This window comes from Symphodus melops (assembly GCF_947650265.1).
Source record: "Symphodus melops genome assembly, chromosome: 19".
Classification (NCBI taxonomy): domain Eukaryota; kingdom Metazoa; phylum Chordata; class Actinopteri; order Labriformes; family Labridae; genus Symphodus; species Symphodus melops.
Window position 1 is genome coordinate 12662758 of NC_136709.1, and position 19531 is coordinate 12682288.

The 19531-nt window shown below is 38.7% G+C and overlaps 1 protein-coding gene across 1 annotated transcript; it reads left to right on the top strand.

Moving 5' to 3' along the window:
- Window positions 1-15486: 15486 nt before the first annotated feature.
- Window positions 15487-19180, top strand: LOC306840668 (cannabinoid receptor type 1B-like). Its single transcript, XM_079370098.1, has 2 exons — window positions 15487-16082; window positions 16778-19180. The coding sequence occupies exon 2, from the start codon at window positions 16854-16856 to the stop codon at window positions 18282-18284; it is 1431 nt and encodes a 476-aa protein (XP_079226224.1). The 5' UTR covers window positions 15487-16082; window positions 16778-16853; the 3' UTR covers window positions 18285-19180.
- Window positions 19181-19531: the final 351 nt, after the last annotated feature.

The following is a 19531-nucleotide window of genomic DNA, read 5'->3' on the forward strand; positions in this document are numbered from 1 at the left end:
TTTAAAATAAGACCCTATTTGACTTAAAACAAGAAAATGACTCTGCTTTAAGGTATTACCAAGCAAATCATTTATGCTAAGGAAATCTTAGGATAGCTTTTGATTGATTTGAGCCTTTTCTCTCAGTTTTTCTTTTAGTGATAAATAGAATACACAGAAAAAGACCTGTACTTTTCCCCTTTATTCCATATTATACAGCTGACAAATAAGTCACGACTTCAAGAGAGAGTCTGATCTTCTAGTGTAAAAAGCAGAGAATAATCTTCTGGTCCTATTTACATGAAACTAAAAAGGGGTAAAAAGTCTATTTTAAGCTGGATCGCCATCTAGTGGCGAGAATCTCACTCCGTTTATAACTGTTAAAACTGTACTGAAGAGTAAAATATGGCTCACAAACTGCATGTAAACATTAACATCTAAATAATTAATATCTTGAAATGTAGACAGGAAAATGCAACTGCATAACATCCCAAAGCTCCAGAGGCAGAATACTAGACAAACCAATGAAGTATATGTGCTTTGATATACTAAATCATGACAGAAAAGGAAGGCTGGGACCAAAATCCTGTATACATATCTGTCTGTCAGCACACTAGAGGGAACCAGTGTGACACTTAAAAGCCACTGCATTCATCAGATGTGCAGTAGAAATGAATCTGTATTCTGCAGAATTTTATGTTTTACCTTGAACTGTTTGGTAAATAAAATGGACAGGAAGAAAGCCTTTATGAAAAATCCTTGACAGATGCGCAGGCAAGGTATTTTATTATTTATTTCAGTTATTTATTGTCTGTAGCTATTCACATGACTGCATACAGGAATCAACCACTGCTCTGCCTTGAACTCGATTCTGGCCCCAGAAAACAAGGTCGATTAGCACTGAATGAATAAAGACAAAGCACCACAGCTGTCACACACTCATCCTGTGAGTGAGTGCATGTGTTTCTAATGTGTGTGTGTGTGAGTGTGTGTGTGTGAGAGAGTGAGTGAGCAGGTGTGTGTATGTTTGAGAGTGTATTTCCTCTCTGTATTTCAGTTGTAGGTTAATTGGGGGTAGTTGTCAGTCACAGAAGGAAATATGTTGAACACATTCAGAAAGCTGACACCAGGGCTGCCTCCTGACATGGCCTGTCTATCAACTTACTTTACGCCCCGCTGGCAATGCTGTTGACACTCTACATTGTGTTTCAATTAAGTGTCATCGAAGGGAGGCCGCCATGTGTCACTGCATTGTCTAATTCAGGGATTTAGCCTGTGAGCATGTGTTTAATTTCACATGATTACATATGTCTTTGGCATCAAATCTGTCTTTCCTACATTAATTTATGATTATTTTTAAATGTAGGACTGCTATAATGTTCTTAAAATTATCAAGTTAAACTCATAACGTACATCACACTCTGATCCAAAATAAAGCGGATGCCGATAAAACTTACATCACCTCAGGGGAACCTAAAATGATTGCATCCACAGATTCTTGCAATAAAATCTCTGCTTTCTCCCATGATAAGATTTTTTTTTTAATCAAAGCACCAGTCACCAAACTAAGCCAACGTGATGCATGAGTAGTGTTATATGTATGCAGGCGTCACAACAGCAGCATGCCCCAAAGGAAGGCTGGTTTGACAGCCACAATGAATTGATGTGCCATTGATGACAGCATGTCTCTGAAAGGAGAGATGAAACAGACGGGTTTGTGTTTGTGGGTCAGCGGTCACAGCAAGATTGTGGTCCAAATGCTAATGTGTTTGTACATCTATGTATGAAAGACAATATGTGCCTGTTTTTTTAAGAAAAGAATGACAAATTTAAAAAAAAAGGTTATTTCAAAATTGTTGCTTTTGTAAATGTTAACTGCCTCATAATTGCTCATAAATGTCTGTGCCTCATGATTTAGGCTTTGGATAAGAAGTGGAACTATCCACCATGACCTGGTTGCCTATTCTTTTTTTTTAATTGAGCTCACCTCAAAGATTTCAGGGAGCTTGAATCTTGTGACGGGTTAAAACCCATGGTGGGGGCCACAATCTTTATATTAACCAGGGGTGCAATAAATCCTCTAATGAGTTCTGACACTGTTGAACATGTTGCTTACACACAGGTTTCGATTTGCAGATCTGTGTAGTTTACACGCTGCTCCCAATGTGCATGCTGTGTGAGTCAGACGGAACAACACACATTAGCTTGCATTTATAGGAGCTGTTTACACAGTGCTGTGTGACAGAGATTATTTTACCACATTTACAGCTACAGGCTGCCTTGTTTGTGTAGTAGGATCTTGATTAAAGAGACTGTTTATTTGAAAAGAGGTACTTTATTAACGCAACATAAGTCATTAGTTTACTTAGGCATCACTGTGCAGCTTCCAGAGCATTCACACATACTGTGCACGCTCCAACTCCTGAGGAGACAGTTAAGGGAGGACGATCACTTAATGCTCTTATCATTACACAGACTACAGTAGGCTGCAGGATAACAGTGCTAACATGATTGTAGCACCAGTTAATATTTGCATGATGAGAGGAGAAATGTCGAATCATGATTCAATAAAAAGTAACCTGATGTTATGCATTATGTTTGCCAGTCTGCAGATAAGTTAGCACAAATATACGTTTTAAAAGACTGCGTTGTGTTTTTATCCGTACAGCAAATCACCATGATACCTACGCACACTACTTAAATGCTGCCTTATCCGTTTTTCTCTTTTCTTAACACTTACGTTTAGCTAATTTGAATTTATTCTAAGCAATGATTTACTGACTGAAACAGTGTCATGATTATCAAAATCACAAAAATCCATCCTTTATTTTGTTCTCCTGGCATAAAAGACCCCCCATATTAATCCATGTACTCTCAAAGGTCTTAACAGACAAACATGTGCCCTGACAATTTGTTGATGAGCCTGATTTTAAACATGAGGTTCCAGCTGACTGAAGGAAAGTGACAAGGTGTCAGTCGTGCTCACTCTGTCCTGTCAGCATCACTAACAGCCAAATCGCACCCTCAGAGGAGTCCCCTGACAATCCAGCCAGAACTGTTCGATAATACACAGCAAGCTGCCGGGTGGAGAATATCACCCTGCGGGGCCTTAGAATTGTGAGTACGTGCATCTGTGTGTGTGGGTGCATGTGCAACTTGACAGTCCCGTTTCTGTCATTAATGTCACATCAATGCACACAGTGTGCCTCTGCGTTCTCAGAGCTGGAATACATTAACACCTCAGTTTATCAAGTCATCCTGCTTCTTCAGGGGGCGGAGTGGGGGTGGGATTTCACTCATCATTTCATCTTGTTTTTTTGATGGTTTATGAGGGAAGGTAGCTTCAAACTGCCTTCTAATAAATGTCAAAGACCAAAAAACTTGTTTTTCTAAATCACAAGGGTTTATGCATGCAATTTTATTCAACTAAATCCACCTACTTTTATACAATAAAGTGTATTAAGTTTCTTTCTAATTAACTTAATCTGTTTATTATTGCTTTTGCTCATGTTCCTGTTAATGAAGGCTTTTAGATTTGTATTTTGTTTCTAATGCTCTCGCAGAAGCAAATCTTGCCCACACAGATATTGACACATTTTCTCATCTCAGGTTGCAACTAACAGTGAGTGATATGCTCGTAATGGATAGAAGAAGAACATGATAGTTCGTGCATGCAAGGGAAGCCATTATTGTTGTGCAGAAATAGTATTCAGCATGGACCAGAACTGCAGATTGGGGAAAAGATATTATTTATTGCGATCCACATATCACAGAAATGAACACAAGGTGAAAATGTCTCACTGAAATAAAAGCCTAGATTGCTGTTTGAACAAGAGGATATCTTCCATGTCTGCAGGTTGGGTCATATATTTTCTTGTCTGTCCACACGGCTGACCTACAGCCTTGCAGGAGCTGTGGCCTTTCTTTGTTTGACAGCACTGAAAAGGTGGCTGTCTGCCCCAATAACATCATCCTCTGTGGGAATAGTGCTGAACAGTGGGAGTACAAGTACAGTTCCTCGAACCTCAAGGGAGCCACACACAGCAGGATGTGAACAAAGTAGGGATGGACATGATATTGCAGTGACAATGAATAGGGGTGTATTAAAGAAGGAAGATTTGAAGACAACTGAAATGCTAATATTCTCTTATGTATGGCAACTCATTGGACAATATAGCTAATGAATTAGAATATTGTTATTTTGATCTGTGAGTAAAGGCAGCAGTTGCTGTAGAATCTTTTGAAAAAAAAAAGATAATTCCAGATACATCTGACACCTTGATTGCACTAAACAGACCATAGCTTGAGATTGATCGTCTCAATGCCACACTGAAAGTGTTGTCTGTACTCTTCAAAATTTACTCTGTGGGTTCCTGAGGGCAAGGATTAATTTCAGTTTTCTGCTCCAGAGGAGGGGAGAAACACCTCCTCCCTCTGCACTCTTCAGAGGATCCCCCAGCTCTGATAATTGCCACAAGCAGAAAGCGTTTAAATTAAACATAGACTGTGGTGATGCCAGGCAACTGAGGGGCCAAAAGACTGCAAGGAGAATGTAGGGATCAAGAGGGGATCAGTGTTCCTTATGGTGAAACGTTCTGCAACAAAAGCGGGAAGAACATTTGTGTTTCTTTTCAGGGCTTTAAAGGGGGCAGGGTGGAAACTGCAGCGTCAGAGAAGACAGACTCTCACATGGTTTGACAGTCTGTGTGACAAAAACACAAAGGGGGCTGATGTTGATTAAATACAAGCATGAAGATGAGTCTGCACCACAGGAAGATTTTTTTCTAACAAGAATAAACAAGACAGACATTACAATTCATTATCATTTTCTGATGAAATGTAAGATATTCATAAATAACTGTATATTGGTTGCCTTTGCTTGTTTGTTTTTTGAGAACAAATCTATCCTTTGAAGGGCAAAATTTAAATAAAAGCAAAGTTCCAATTTCAGACCTAAAAAACTAGCAATTTCAAAGTATTTGCTATTCACTCTTTAAATTCTAGAGGAGATGTAGTTTGACATTTTAATAAACAATGTTTTTTTTTTATTCAAATTTGATTTTGAATACAAACTATTGTTTTAAACAGTCAGGCTTAAGATTTAGAAATGTATTTGTGTGCAGCAAACAAAAAATGATCAAAATACACATCATGCTGTTAAAGAGGAATTAAAACTAGAGATTAAATGCATCAGGAAACTGTTAACTGTGGTAATAAGAAGGGTAGTTTTCTAATTGAACTTGATACCTTTACTTTTCACTGCCTGCTGATCATAAGAAAGAATGCAGGTTTCAGACACTTTGACATTAGATTCAGGTTATAAGACTTAACAACATCCATTCACAACCATATGAGCTAATGCTAATTTCTGCATGCTAACATGTACATGAGAATGCATATGTCTTGGCAACTACCTACATTTACTCATCAGCCCAAATAATTTTACAAGTTTAGGAATAACAATTATGGTCATAAATCATCTTAAAGGTCAACATTAATGTGTACCTTAATTATATCTATGAGAAAGTAAGAGGATAAATGAAGAGTCAAGAACAGATATTTCAGTTTAGATCAAAGCGCTGAAGAGAATATGTCAAGGCCAAAGAGTGCAAGTGTCTAAAGTGCATTTGTTGAGTGTTAAATCATAATTCAAAGAGTACAAATAATTTGGTTTCATAAAAATTATGCTATCCCTGTCTGCAGGTTTGAGTGAGCTCTCTCACTCACTCCGCCTGTCTTTCCATCACTTCACATTCTCCAGCCAGCAGACTTGTCAGGGAGAAAGCTTGAGTGTTAATTGGAAGCTCTCCCAAGGGAACTCGTAGGCGTCTTCCTTGTCCTCTGTGTTTATCAGCTAATGTGATTGCCATGGCTCTCTCAGATTCATGGCTCCTCTGGAATACTGATCATACTTAATATTCCTTTCAGATCTTTTGACCTGTTGTGCACGAATAACAGTCAAGCGTTTAAAAGAAATTAATCCCAGCTGGGAAAAAAAGGGATTAATTGTTATTGTGTTGGAGGCTTTGCTCTCACATTCTTTAATAGACACACATGGGTATGTTGCCTTTGTGAGGGTAGCTATGTTGCAGGGTTAGATGAACTACTTCTAACACTTATTTTTAATGCTCTCAAACCATTTGGAATAACATTTTATATGGAATATCTGATGCATGTTTTAAACCTTGGCAGCTTACACTTTTTTTGCTTTCTTGCCAACGCTACCATCAGTGGCAAAACCCATTTTAAGGTTATGCACAACCAAGCTAACCGAAACCAATAGCTAATTGGTGGTTTCTACAGGACAACAATTTTAGCATGTTATTTATATAGCCTAATGTGAAACTTATTTCCAAAAGGTTACTATTTTCCTTTTATTATACTACTAATGTTGATAGCTTTATTTATCCTTTTCTGAAATTTGTGTTAATTTATCAAGAAATGTTTCAAATGAAATAGCCGGCTTCCTAATCATCCTACAGTTGATGCTACTTTTCATGCTACGAAGACATTGAAACAAAGCTTGTCATATCTTTAAGGTATCTAAAGCCGCCACCAGCAGCTTAAAACAACATTTTTACATTGACTAATTACCTGAAAAACTATACAGAACTTGGAGACTCATAGCTAGTAAATGAGCTATTGAAATGCTCAACATTAGCCAGCCATCCTTTCTGTCACAAGATAGAGTAGGCTACTACTTCCATCATACTGCCTACAGGGTATATTTCCAAAGCAGAGGCCTGAAATTTCAGCATGCATGAATTACGCAAAGTACTGTAAGTGAGATAATGTGCACTCGTGAAATTGATTTTGTCGAATTAGACTTTGTAGAAGATACTATCGAGATTACTTCTCATGAGAATTTTACATTTGTTTTGATCTTCTGTTTATGGAGATAAAAGCACCCTGGACACTCTGAGCAATATGGGTCTTGGAAAATTCATCAACCAATTATTACTTTGCAGCCTGCTGTTTATTGAGTCCTGAAACATAACTTGCAGAAGGACAAATGTTAGGATGCAAGCAACATCACTGTTATGGATTCTGACTTGCTTTGCTGTTGATGTATAAGCTACAGCTAAATGTAAACACTCATAACTTAATGTAAGATTTTGACCCTTGCTGGTCAGAGAATTTGTCATTATTAGAGAGGCTTGAAATAGTTAATTGTGGTAGGTTAATCAAAGTTGTTTGCCTCTGATAAAGATGAATCAAACTGTGATTTAAATATAAATTAGTGTGTCGGTAATTTTCACTAGGACTCAAAAGTCATTTGATTACCATAATAGACTCAGGCTTGAATAATCAGACAGTCATCATAACGGATGCGAAGAATTGTTACTCACCACAGAAAGCTGTTCACAGTCTGATCAAAATTGGGAGGCAGCAGTGTCAGATATGAAGTCTTGTGAAAAATGTTTTCTGCTCTTTAGTAATCACTAATTATCCCTGCAAAAAGAATACAATGTACTAACAACAAACACACGTCTAACTAAGCAACAGCAATGTTTTAACAGTAAACACAAAATCTCTCTAGTGAAAACTAACCAACTTTAGCAGCTATTTGCATCCCGCATAGAAACGTTGGATGGTCTGCTCTCTCAGTGAGACGGAACTTACATATATACCTGTTCATTTATAAGGCACTTATTGGGATGCTACCTCCTTGCATTTCCTATATGTTAGTCTGGTCCTGTTGATTACTATGCACATAGTCCAGTGACTGGTTTGTACTCAAGGTTCCTAGAGCTCATTCTGAACTTGGAAGATCTTCTTTTGGTTTCTTTGTACCCTGCGATTAAAATGACTTTAAAGCACTTTAAATATCAAGGCACTGTTTTTTATGGCCATTTTGGTCATCAAATCCAGATACACAGAAATTGGTGGTCCTCAGTGAATCAGGGTGAACCCTTATGTATATGGTGATGTGATTGTGGGTGAACAGAAGTTAAGTTCTGGTTTTTGATCCGCAGTATATAATAATGTATAAGCAAGCATGGAAATGATGCTAGTCTGGTGTAGCGCTGGTCAAAATATTAATAATCTAATGTTAGCAATCAGGCTGAAACAATGTAATTTCAGTTTATCAGTTGAAGAGAACTTCATACTATTTGCCTTAACATTGTTTAAATCAGAATATACCAAACATTGTGTGTGGGTTGTTTGTGATTCTATGAGGTTTCTTTATTTCTTGACATGCCAACTTCCCCTCTATAGCACTAAGTGGTTGAGGTTCCCATTATACACAGGAAATGTAAATATTTTACTACATTTCCTGTATGTCCTTATGAAGAAAAGCTTTTTTTTTTTTACAAGATTGAAAGATGAACACTTTTCATTTTATGGATCCCAAAGTGTAGCTTTGAACTTAGGATGAACTTTTGATTCTGATCCTTACTTCTCTGTAGCAAAATTATATTCTTTTTATCGTGGAATGAACAGCCTTGTTTGGTTTCTTTTTTTCTGTTATCGCTTTTTTAACATTGCTTGAATATGTGAATTTCAAAGAGGTTATTTGGCTTCACTTGTTTGCTTTTAGCTTCAAGGTAAAACCGCTTAGAAAACAAAGGAGAGAAAAAAACTGAACAAAATGTTGGTGCTTTTAAATTTTACTCAATCACTACTTTTAACCTCCTTCCACTTTCTTTCCAACTCACCTCTGCTTATCTTTTTCTTTAGCACTGTGGCTATTGCTCTGAAACTAGGTGTCCCTATTTTCAAGGTAATTCTGTTGAGCTGACTTCAGCTTTATACAAAAACTCGCTGGGAATGAATATAATGCAATTTTATACAAATAGAGACACAGACACATACACTAAAAGAACTAAAACATGACAAGGACAGAAAACTTTTGAAAGCGGATAAAATGATTATACCTCTGAAAGCACATGAAAATGAAAACAAGTACTTTGGCCTCTCTGTTGTTAACAGCGGTGATGTTAACTTTCGAAGACTGCACCAGATGGCTGTACAGACAGAAATGACACCTCAAAGTTGACATGAAAAATCATTTCTAATCTGTTTATAATTCACATTACCAATTTACATTCAATTATCATATGGCGAAAACCTGCTGGCCTTATTATTGTTATGGCCTTTCTGTCCCTGAGCTCCCAGAGCTCATATATCAAAGTAATAATTTAGACACCTTCTCTGACACCATAGAGATCCTAACACTCACACGAGCATACACTGACACTTGTACACAGAGAAAAAAAAAACACTTGGCAAAACAAAAAGTAGACATGACCTCCAATTGATCAAATCTAAATGTAGGGATCATCAGAAAATGAAAAAGATAAAAGAGCTTGTTTCATCGTAAGAACAGGTGTTGTTGTGTGACACGTCATTAATCAATCAAAACTCAACAATGCTCTCCTGACTCTACTGGTCATAACCTTTGGCCTCATCCATGATCATGTATCTGAGATTGACTAATGGGGGTTGAACCTGCGTGAACCCAAAACTGGATTAAACTGCTGAGCCAAAACTCAAGCAAAATGTCTCACAACATTACTCATAATCAGAAAAAGGATTAACGTAGCATGAAAAGACTCTCTAAACCAACAGAGAATTGATTTTTCTCACAAGCATAGTGTGTATATCTTCAGCCTGATTTGGTGTATTCCTCTGTGATCTCTATCGTCCAAAAATGACTAAAAATAAAATTACTCACACCAAGGCCCCGGGTGACGTTTGTGTTCATATCAGTAAACATAATGCTATTTTGACAGCAATCCTGCTGAAGACAAAAATACGCACCAGTGTACTATATCTACTATATCTAGCTGAACAAATAGATGACGTTTGTTTAACTCCTTTCTTTGGCTTCATGTGGACAGTGCAACAATCTGTTAACACCACAATGACTTAAGTCCTATTCAGCATGCACAAAACTCTTGATAATGTTGTGAAGTTTCAGGGGTTAGGTAAATATATGAATGCAAATTGCCACATTTTTTTCACCCTGATTTTATACAGAAATATGTTCCTGCCAGTAAAATTTACATCAGCAGTTGGGGTGAGCCGATGTGTGAACACAGCCCGAAATACATAGGAACATTCACAGCGAGTGAGTGGGAGATATATGACATATCTCCTGCAACCCCACCATGACCAGTTCAATATTCATGCACGTTATTTAACTTTTTTTTTTTTTTTTTTATTACAGTTGCCTGCTTTAACCAAAAATAAAGCCAGTGAGAGAGGACTGAAACCGAATCGGATTCCATTCATAAACAATCAACATGAAGATGCTAAAACAGCGCTTCTCAACTTGTGGAGCTGGACCCAAAAAAGGGTGACAGATGTAGACCTGCAATATCACCATGTCACCAAGTCACCAAGTCTCTTTTAGTGACCTTTAAAGAAAACCACAGAATGATGATCGGTGATCCATCCTAAATAATCACAGAATCTGGAAACATCCATCCACTCAATGCTGGCTTCTCAAACAAACTCTTTAGATGAAGCAACACTGTGCCACTTGTGCCATCTCCTAGACTCATTATAGTAAACACACACACATACACACACACACTGATGTATTGCAACTGACCTTGTGCGCTTGCGTTGCAGCAGTCTCTATGGTGATGCACCTGAAAAGCTACCAAAGACACGGAGAAGCTTTTACAGTCCTCTCAGCTTTGAAGTTTGAAATGAGATTGAACATTTTTCTTGTCAGAAGAATAGTTTTCTTCAGGCGAACTGTTATTACTTTGAAGAAAAATAAATACAAATCATAATGCGAGAAGAGCATTGGGAAAAAAATCTGTGTACAAGAAAGTCAGAGAAAAAGAAAATTGATATTTGAAGTAGTCTGAAAAAAACATTCCTTTCAAATGACATTTGAGTAGTTTCTCTGCACATAGATTACATCTTAGTACAAGTGGAGAATAGTAAAATAGTGAATAACTAAAAGCTCAAACTGATTTGTGCTTCTTACTCAGGACTACTTTCTTTACTTTATATCACAGACGTACTGACACTGGTGCTGTCATACTGCTATCTCACTGATGATTCAAAAGTTTAGCCCACATAAGCCTGAAGTCAATTAGGCCACAAGCTGTGAAGTGATGACGTGATGTCATAGGTATAAAGTGTAGGAATCATCTCTGTTCGCCAAGTTTATCTCGATGCCTGATGGCTGTCTGCCAGCAGGGCTGTTTGTGCTCTGCAGCTATCAATCTATTTTCCAGCCCAGATGGCTGTGATGGCTGTGGGAGGGGGAGACATGAGCTCTACCTGACGATGAGTGGAATCCAATCTGCCTTCATTTGCTTTTACCTTTCTCTTTACCGAAACACATCGAACACAGATATTTTACTTTGGTCATTATCATTGCATGTTTAATGTTCACCCTGCTACAAGTTTTCTGAAAATGGCTTTGAGGGTTTCACCAAAAATCTCCCACCATGCTTTTTCAGGACAGCCTGCCTCCTAAAACTTTGCCAAAGTTGTTATTCACACATGACAGTTTTTTTTTTTTAAATCAATGCTACTTGTAATTGGATGTTCTCACAGTACAAACAAAAGAGCTTAGAAGAATATACTGGCAAACAAAGAAAAAGAAGAAGCTTTCTTATTGGTCCACTGATATAAACGACACATTCCCCCTTGGCCTTGAACCTGCCATGCACATCAACTCGACTTAACACTGAAATTTATTGATATAAAGGCAACAAACTGTCCTCATAGAGTCAAACTCAAATGCCGTAGTTCAACTCCTGCCATCTTTAATATATTCTGAACATTAGAATGTGACTGTCTCTGCATCCTTTTACATCACGGCTTGCCTTCTGAAGTACTTTTTGTTATTCCTCAAAGAAAAAAAAGCTACAACCGTTAATACAAAACTCGAGACTTCAAACCAGCAAATCTATAATAACATAAACACATCCAGAGACCGTAAATATGAACGTACGAAGCCTGAGTGACGTCAGCCATCTGTCGCGGCAGGGGGCTCTGGAAGCTAACCGTAGCAGCCACCATGCTGGAAATGCCCCCCCACAGCATGTGACTTCCGGCCTTCCAGCCTTAAGCGGGCACTCGACAAACTGCAGGATTTTGGCATTGGCTTCATTTTTCAACACTGGAGGCTGATGTTTGGTGTAACATCATGGACGTGGCTAACTCTTCCCCAGATACACAGACGATGGCAGAGAAATGACTTTAACAGAGTGATAAGATTTATCAAGTTGCCAGAAAAACCACATCCCACTCAAAGCTAATGTTGCCGCTGAAAGTGCTTGACGCCACAACAGGCAGCTGTTTGCTAACCAACCAAATCAACATAGAAAACAGAATGTTTCCTTGTTTCTGACAATCTTACATCACTTATTAAGGGTTTAAAAACCTCTTTCACCGCTGAGATAACATTTCTGCAAAAACGTCATAATGGCAAAAGTAAAGACATGTAAAAACTACAAAAAATTGAAACCAGCTTTTTCCAGACTAAAAAAGTCCATGTGATTACAGGTGACTGCTGGTGTCACGGCCGTCAGGTTCATTTGGTGTACTCGTCAGTCTCTGCTGCCCGGTGGGTGGCTGACCAATTTTTCACTGGCTCTGAATCAACCAATGGCACTTTGAGGTTATTCTAGATCTCACTCTCTCGCTGAGGGTACTGCTGTTTGTACTGTATCACCTGAACATAGTTAACATTGAAAGAAACATTTCAACTGAGCTGTAATCTAAAGCTTCTGCCTAAGTTATTCTTCTGAGCCTGCAGTGTTCATTTGCATAGCGTTTGCACAAGTGAGCGCTCACTGAACCACCTGCTAAGTCTTTGTGATTACCACTGTGTACTGCTGAGATAGAAAAAGGTCTTTATGCAACTAAATGGTGCATGAAGGAGATTCCACCCACTGACCATTTTTCTGTTTAAATTCTGTCTCTTCTGCATCAAGAAAAAAAACGAGTTTCTTCACTTGAGTTGTTTAATGTGTGTATCACAGTTAAAAAAGAATTAATCACAATCTGGTAAAAAAAAAAAAAGGATTGTTTGTATTTTTCTACAGCCATTTTGGTGTGTTGGCAGAAATTGTTTGATTGATTTCTTTCCTATACAGAAAAAAATAAGTATAACAGAACGCATTAGTTCACAGCTTTTACATAATTTCTACGAGAAAGATGGAAGAAAGGAAAAAGAGATGACATGGAATTCCAGCACTTCAATGCACTCTCTGTTTGATTACTCCCTGATTTAGTTTCAGCGACAAACACATTTAGATTGTGTAGCTAAGAAGCCAGGTTTATATGTTTGAAGAATTAAATAATGAGGCTGCAGATGGCTGATGACTAATGAAAGGTGATGATGCATGCAACTCTTCTGTGCATTAGATGGAGAAAAAAAAACATACAAAATGAATCAAACACATTTAGTAAACAAAATATTGTGGCTTTTTCCATTTGCTAAATTGAGTTCAGTTTCTTTCTGCAGTGCCACCATTGGCTAAAACATGAAGTGTCTCCAGCTGGAGACAAGCAGAATATGGAAGTGGCAGATTAGGAAACGGTTAAGAGCCGTTAGTGTAAAGCCACAACCCTTCCTCCCCGTTCTCTATTTATGCATCTTTTCCTCCTCACCCTTCCTCCTTCCTTTCCTCTCCTCCTTCCCCAATCTCTCCATTCCTCCACTTTTCAACACAAACACATCAGAAACAAACAGGCAGCCTTAAAGTCTAATTTTGTAGCATGCTGTGTGTCACAGCTATAGTTCAAGTCCCAGAATGCTTTTTTCAGTCTGTTTTTTAAAGACTTAATAAGACTTAAAAATGACCCTGTTTGTTTTTCAAACAAGGTAGTATCAGTGCATTTCTACTGTTTTGCAGAATTTGAAGCCTAGCTGTGAGGACTGAAAGTGATTATTTCATATTGTAGGTTCACGCTCACAAAACAACTGACTAAACGGAGAAAGATCAATATTAAATGACGTGCATTGTGGTGCTTTTATGAGGAATCCCACAAAATCAATCAGCGATCACTTGCAATATTCACTAACAAAGACAGAAGGACATGAAACAAAAGCGGCAGCCTCCCATAACTGCACAGCCCACATGGTGCAAGAGGATTGAGAGAAAATTGAATGGCTGCAGGTCCCTGTTACAGTCGTACAGAGGCCTTTTGTCATCACAGACGGCTTTGTTTTAGAGATCTCTCCAGCTCTTGCTCATGCTTGAGTGAGAATGACACTGAAATATTGATGATAATTATAATGATGGATGTGGATTTCAGTGCGCAGTCCAGTGCTTCGAGAGAGGATATGCTGCTCAGAAACCAAAACAACAGTCAGACTTCATCCTGATCAGAAGGAAAACACCACAGAAGACATTTTGTGAGAATTGAATTAATTATAGATCACATCGATGAACAAAAGTCCCTATTAAGATGTTTAACAAACACTGGCAGATTCTCTCAGTGAACTACATCCATAAAAGGAGAAGATAATGTTCTAACATGAATAAATTGAGCAATTGCTGATAAATCTGCATCAAGCGCATCATAACAAGTGCTGAGTAATTATTAGGATGACTCCTCAGCCTCTTCTGTTCTGTTAAATCTTAGGGCTCTGGCATCACATGTGATGTCTTTCATTGTTTCCTCCATGATGTTGCATCGCCAAATGTCATGTATTTTCCACAACAAGATACATGTAATTTGGGAGAAAGCTCTGCTGGGAGTGCATAGTGGAAATAATTGCACAGCTGCGCAGGACAGGAAAAGGACTCTAAATAGTGAGAACATGTGACCACCAACTGCAGTAAATAAAGGATAAATAGAGGATATTCGTGATGGACGTTTAGAGGCAATGTGGCTGAAAAATAGCACTGAAATTAAGAGCTTTTTTTCATAGTTCACCATCAGCATGTATTCTAAAATTACGTTCAGCAATGAAACATTTTATTAATGAGGGCAAAACTACAAAGTAAAAACCAGTGTTGGCAAGAAAAACCATAAACCTATGTGAAAAGGAAAGATAAGAACGCATCAGAAACTCAGTGTGCTTGTATGCAAAATGGCTCTTTTCATTGTGATTTTCTTTATATATTTGCTTATAACAGTTATTAATATGCCTTCAACTGATTCAAATAGTGTTTACAGTAATAATTTGTTTAATGTATATTTTAAATGTGTATTACATATTTCATTTAAATGATTATAGATGCTTGGCCTGTCAATACTGAAGGGAAGTCAAAAGTTAGTTTTTGTTTGATTTTTTTTTCTTCTTCGATAGAATCAATCTCTGTGATGGTGCCTTCTGAAGTGTTGACAGATCTTTGTATGCCCGCCCAGTATAAAATGTCGAACCAGAAGTTACATGCATTTGTATACTTGTGTGCAAGTTTGTGTTATTTGGGTTTTTTGGGAAGGGGGGGGATTAGATTACAACTGTATTTTATTGTGCAATCATTTTGTTTTGTAAAATCACAAAAATGATCTCCCTTGAACCAAATAATTTTATTTAGTGAAGCAGATGTGTGTATTTTAACACCTTTATTGTAAAGAAAGCATATAGCCTAAATAATCATTTTAAGGTGCTTCTCAGAAAGCATTTAGAAGAACATAATTGCTAAAAGTCTATTGTTCTTATTTGTAGGCCTATTTGACGCGTAATAAAGCGGAAGCTCGTCACAACAAACCTCAGGTTTGCATGTCTTGCACGCAGCAGCAGCAGCAGCTGTAAATAAAGGTGTGGGTGATGCTCGGAAATGTACTTCGTTCTTCCAGGCTCGAACACCTCACACCACGTGACCAGCAGGCGCACAAAAAGGAGCCTTGAAGCTGCGCGCTCACACAAACAGTCACTCCCCACCGGCTGCCTGCTGGAGTCTGCTCTGGATCTGACATTGACAGGATCTGTGGAGTCAACGCAGGAGAGTTTTCCCTGGTTAATTTATCATCACAACAACAACAACAGCAGCAACAATTGTTTTTCTATTCCTGGCTGAGTTCTTTTGTCCTTCTGAAGCCTAACTGTTATTGAAAAACGGGAAACAAAAAGAAGAAGAAAAAAAATAAAAAAATAAACAACGGACCGGTTTACTACCAGTTCACTTTTTCGCATCATGAGTCGGAGCAGCAGTTTTATGAAAATCAAGGTACGCTATTGTTTTTTCTCTCTCTCCGTGACAGTTTTACATGTATTTGTAGGCTAATGTTTAAATAATCAGGTGTAGTTAATTTCACTTTAAGAGTTTCCAATCTAGCATCATTTGGATCCAGTAAAGATATCAAGCACATCATATTTGGTCTTCATTCTTAAAGGTTTACAGCATGTCACGTTTATAGGTTTGCCAACACTGTTCTCCCTCTTCAAAAATGTTTGATCGAACACTCATTGAAAGTAAGCTTTCAATTACTGCTGTCATTATCAGAATTTAGACGCTTCTTTTGACAGATTTGTGCATTCTTTCTATTGTTCCTCCCTTGATGCCTAATTAATCCCGTGATTATTGGGAGTAAAAACAGATTAATGCTTAATGACCTCTTTAATTAATAAGAAAGCCGAGCTGTCCTACATACTTAATGCAATGATTTCCCCTGGGGCTGCACAGGTTTGTCATCAACTGTTCAGTTTCCCACTATTGTCTGTAATGCATCTGTTCAGGAGTCAGCTGGCTGATGCACAGATTCTCCCAATATCTCCAGGCAACAAATTCATTTTACACCATATGAATCACAAGTACGCATTCATGTTATTTCATTGTATTCTGAATTTAAAGGCTGAATTTAAGATGCCTTATTTTATACAAATGTATACACATTTTTAAATAAAATTATTTTCTCTTCATAGATGTCTTTTTGCATGGGTCTAATGCTGTCAGAACCCACACCTCTCCACTGAGCGTTTCTGCCTCCATTTACCAGCCATGCAGTCAGCTTTGGAAAGGATAGCAGGCACCACAATGAGCACGCTCACAACAGGTGTGCAGTATCTCGGCTCTAATGACGCCAGCTATGACGACCCCTCCTCCATGGACTCAACTCTGATCAAGAACAGATTCCGTTTTGAGAAACCTCCCTCATTCAGTAACTCCTTCCTCCAAGGGTTTGTCCCTGGAAGTAAAGATGTCATGATTGGCGGCCTCGCTCCCGTTTTGCCCACCAACGTCACAGACTTCCTGCTGAGCAATGGCAGCTCTGTTGAGAGCGGGGGGCCTGCACAGTGCGGGGAGGACATGGTGGACAACATGGAGTGTTTCATGATTCTGACACCTGGTCAGCAGCTTGCAGTCGCCATCTTGGCACTCACATTGGGTACATTTACAGTCCTAGAGAACCTAATGGTGCTGTGTGTGATCCTACACTCGCAGACGCTTCGCTCTCGACCATCCTATCATTTCATTGGCAGCCTGGCGGTGGCTGACCTCATAGGCAGCATCATTTTCGTCTACAGCTTTCTGGACTTTCACGTTCTCCACAGGAAGGACACTCCCAACGTTTTCCTCTTTAAGCTAGCTGGGGTCATCGCCTCCTTTACGGCCTCAGTAGGCAGCCTGTTTCTCACCGCCATTGACCGCTACATCTCCATCCATAGGCCCATGGCGTACAAACGCATTGTCACAAAGACTAAAGCAGTCATTGCCTTTAGTTTGATGTGGACCACCTCCATCATCATCTCGCTGCTGCCGCTGCTTGGTTGGAATTGCAAGCGCCTCAACTCTGTCTGCTCCGACATCTTCCCTCTTATCGACCAGAAGTACCTGATGTTCTGGATCGGTATGACGAGTATCTTAGTGCTCTTCATTATTTACGCCTACATGTTCATCCTCTGGAAGTCCCACAACCACGCAGTACGCATGTTGAGCCGCACTTCCCAGAGGAGCGTAATCGTCTACACCGCAGGGGGAACCAAAGTGCAGACAGTGAGGCCGGAGCAGGCCCGTATGGACCTGCGTCTGGCTAAAACCCTGGTCCTGATCCTGGTGGCCCTCATCATCTGCTGGGGCCCGCTTCTGACCATCATGATCATCGACATCTTTGGGAAAGTGAACGACTTCATCAAGACCGTGTTTGCCTTTACCAGCATGTTGTGCCTGCTCAACTCCACCGTGAACCCTGTGATCTACGCCATGAGGAGCAAAGACCTGCGCAGGGCCTTCCTCAACATCTGCCACATGTGCCGGAGAGCGTCGCAGACGCTTGACAACAGTGCTGAGAGCGACTGGAACAGCAGGAGTGTGAGAAGCACAGTAGGCGGGGCAGGGAGAGATAGAGCCTGTTCTGGAAAAGCTAGAGTAAAAGTAGCACAGGTTACCGTTTCTGGAGGGACTGAGACATCTTCTGCAGAGCCAGTCTAAAAAGAGAAGCATCTCTGCTCTATTACAACTGTGAAGAAAAGATATTGTAGAATAGCTCCAACCCCCTTACCCATCTTCTCTGTTACTGTGAAATGTGCCAAAAAAATGACTTAAAAACTGACTGAAATACAGGTTTTTGTTGCTAAAAGCTGAAATCTCTAAAAATCCTGTTACCATACTGAGGTGTTTGGTAGAGTGTGAGCTAACTCGGTAAACTGGAGGGGGGGGGCAACAATTTGTTTAAAAATAGCAAATTTGATATAAAATTTTCACAAAACACTACACTCTGTGGCGTTCATTTTGAATGAATTGCCATAAAGTTACAGATTTCAGCTTTGAATTAAAATAAACATTGTGTTCCATTTTGTTATTTCTTTTTCTGACTTCATATCATAGCAATATTGTGGCAGTAACGCAAGGTGAAATGTTGTCTATCATGCAAAATGTTGTTTGAATAAAAGCACAATGCTTGTAAGTATAGAATCTGCATACCCTGTGCATACCATGATTTGAATGGATGCTGAATGATTTTGAGGCAATTATTTTGTGAAACTTGCCACTGAGGCTATTTGTTATTCTATTTTATTTATTTCATGACTAAATACTTTGCAAAGGATCATTGAAAGTCTTACATGATCTGTGTTTCGATCTAACCAAAACTTTATTCTGTGATTCCAGAAATAACACATTACTGCATATTATACATGTGCTTGTGAAACAGTTGCTGCATTTTGTGAGAAGCTATGCTTCTGTATTTCTGTAAGCATCCATTGTGCCAGTTTGCCCCATAACTTTGTAGAGGCAAACAAAAGGAATCAAATAAATGTATGAAGGCTGTCTATTTTTTCCCAATAATTTGATCAGTAGGCCTACCTGGTGTCTTTTTTTTTATTCAATAAAACAATGAAATCTAAGAAAAATGTTCCTGTAACTCATTTTGACATTTTACTTTTTAAGCAGCTAAAACTGATCGCTTCACTTAAGAGTGGGTAAGGGATTGGATAAAAGAATTTTGAATAACGGAAAAGAAAAGTTCCAGACACACTTTCAAAGAAGAATCTAATGTATAACATAAATAAACTTGTTTATTTCTTGTGACAATGTCGCAAAGTTTAGACCTCTAGGGATCCACAGTCATAGATGTATAAACATATAAACACGTGTTTATATCTAAACATCTTAGTCTGCAGCCTCCTCTGGTAGGCCTAAATAAACAGTTGAGGTGTGTAGGCTTCTTTTATGTGACA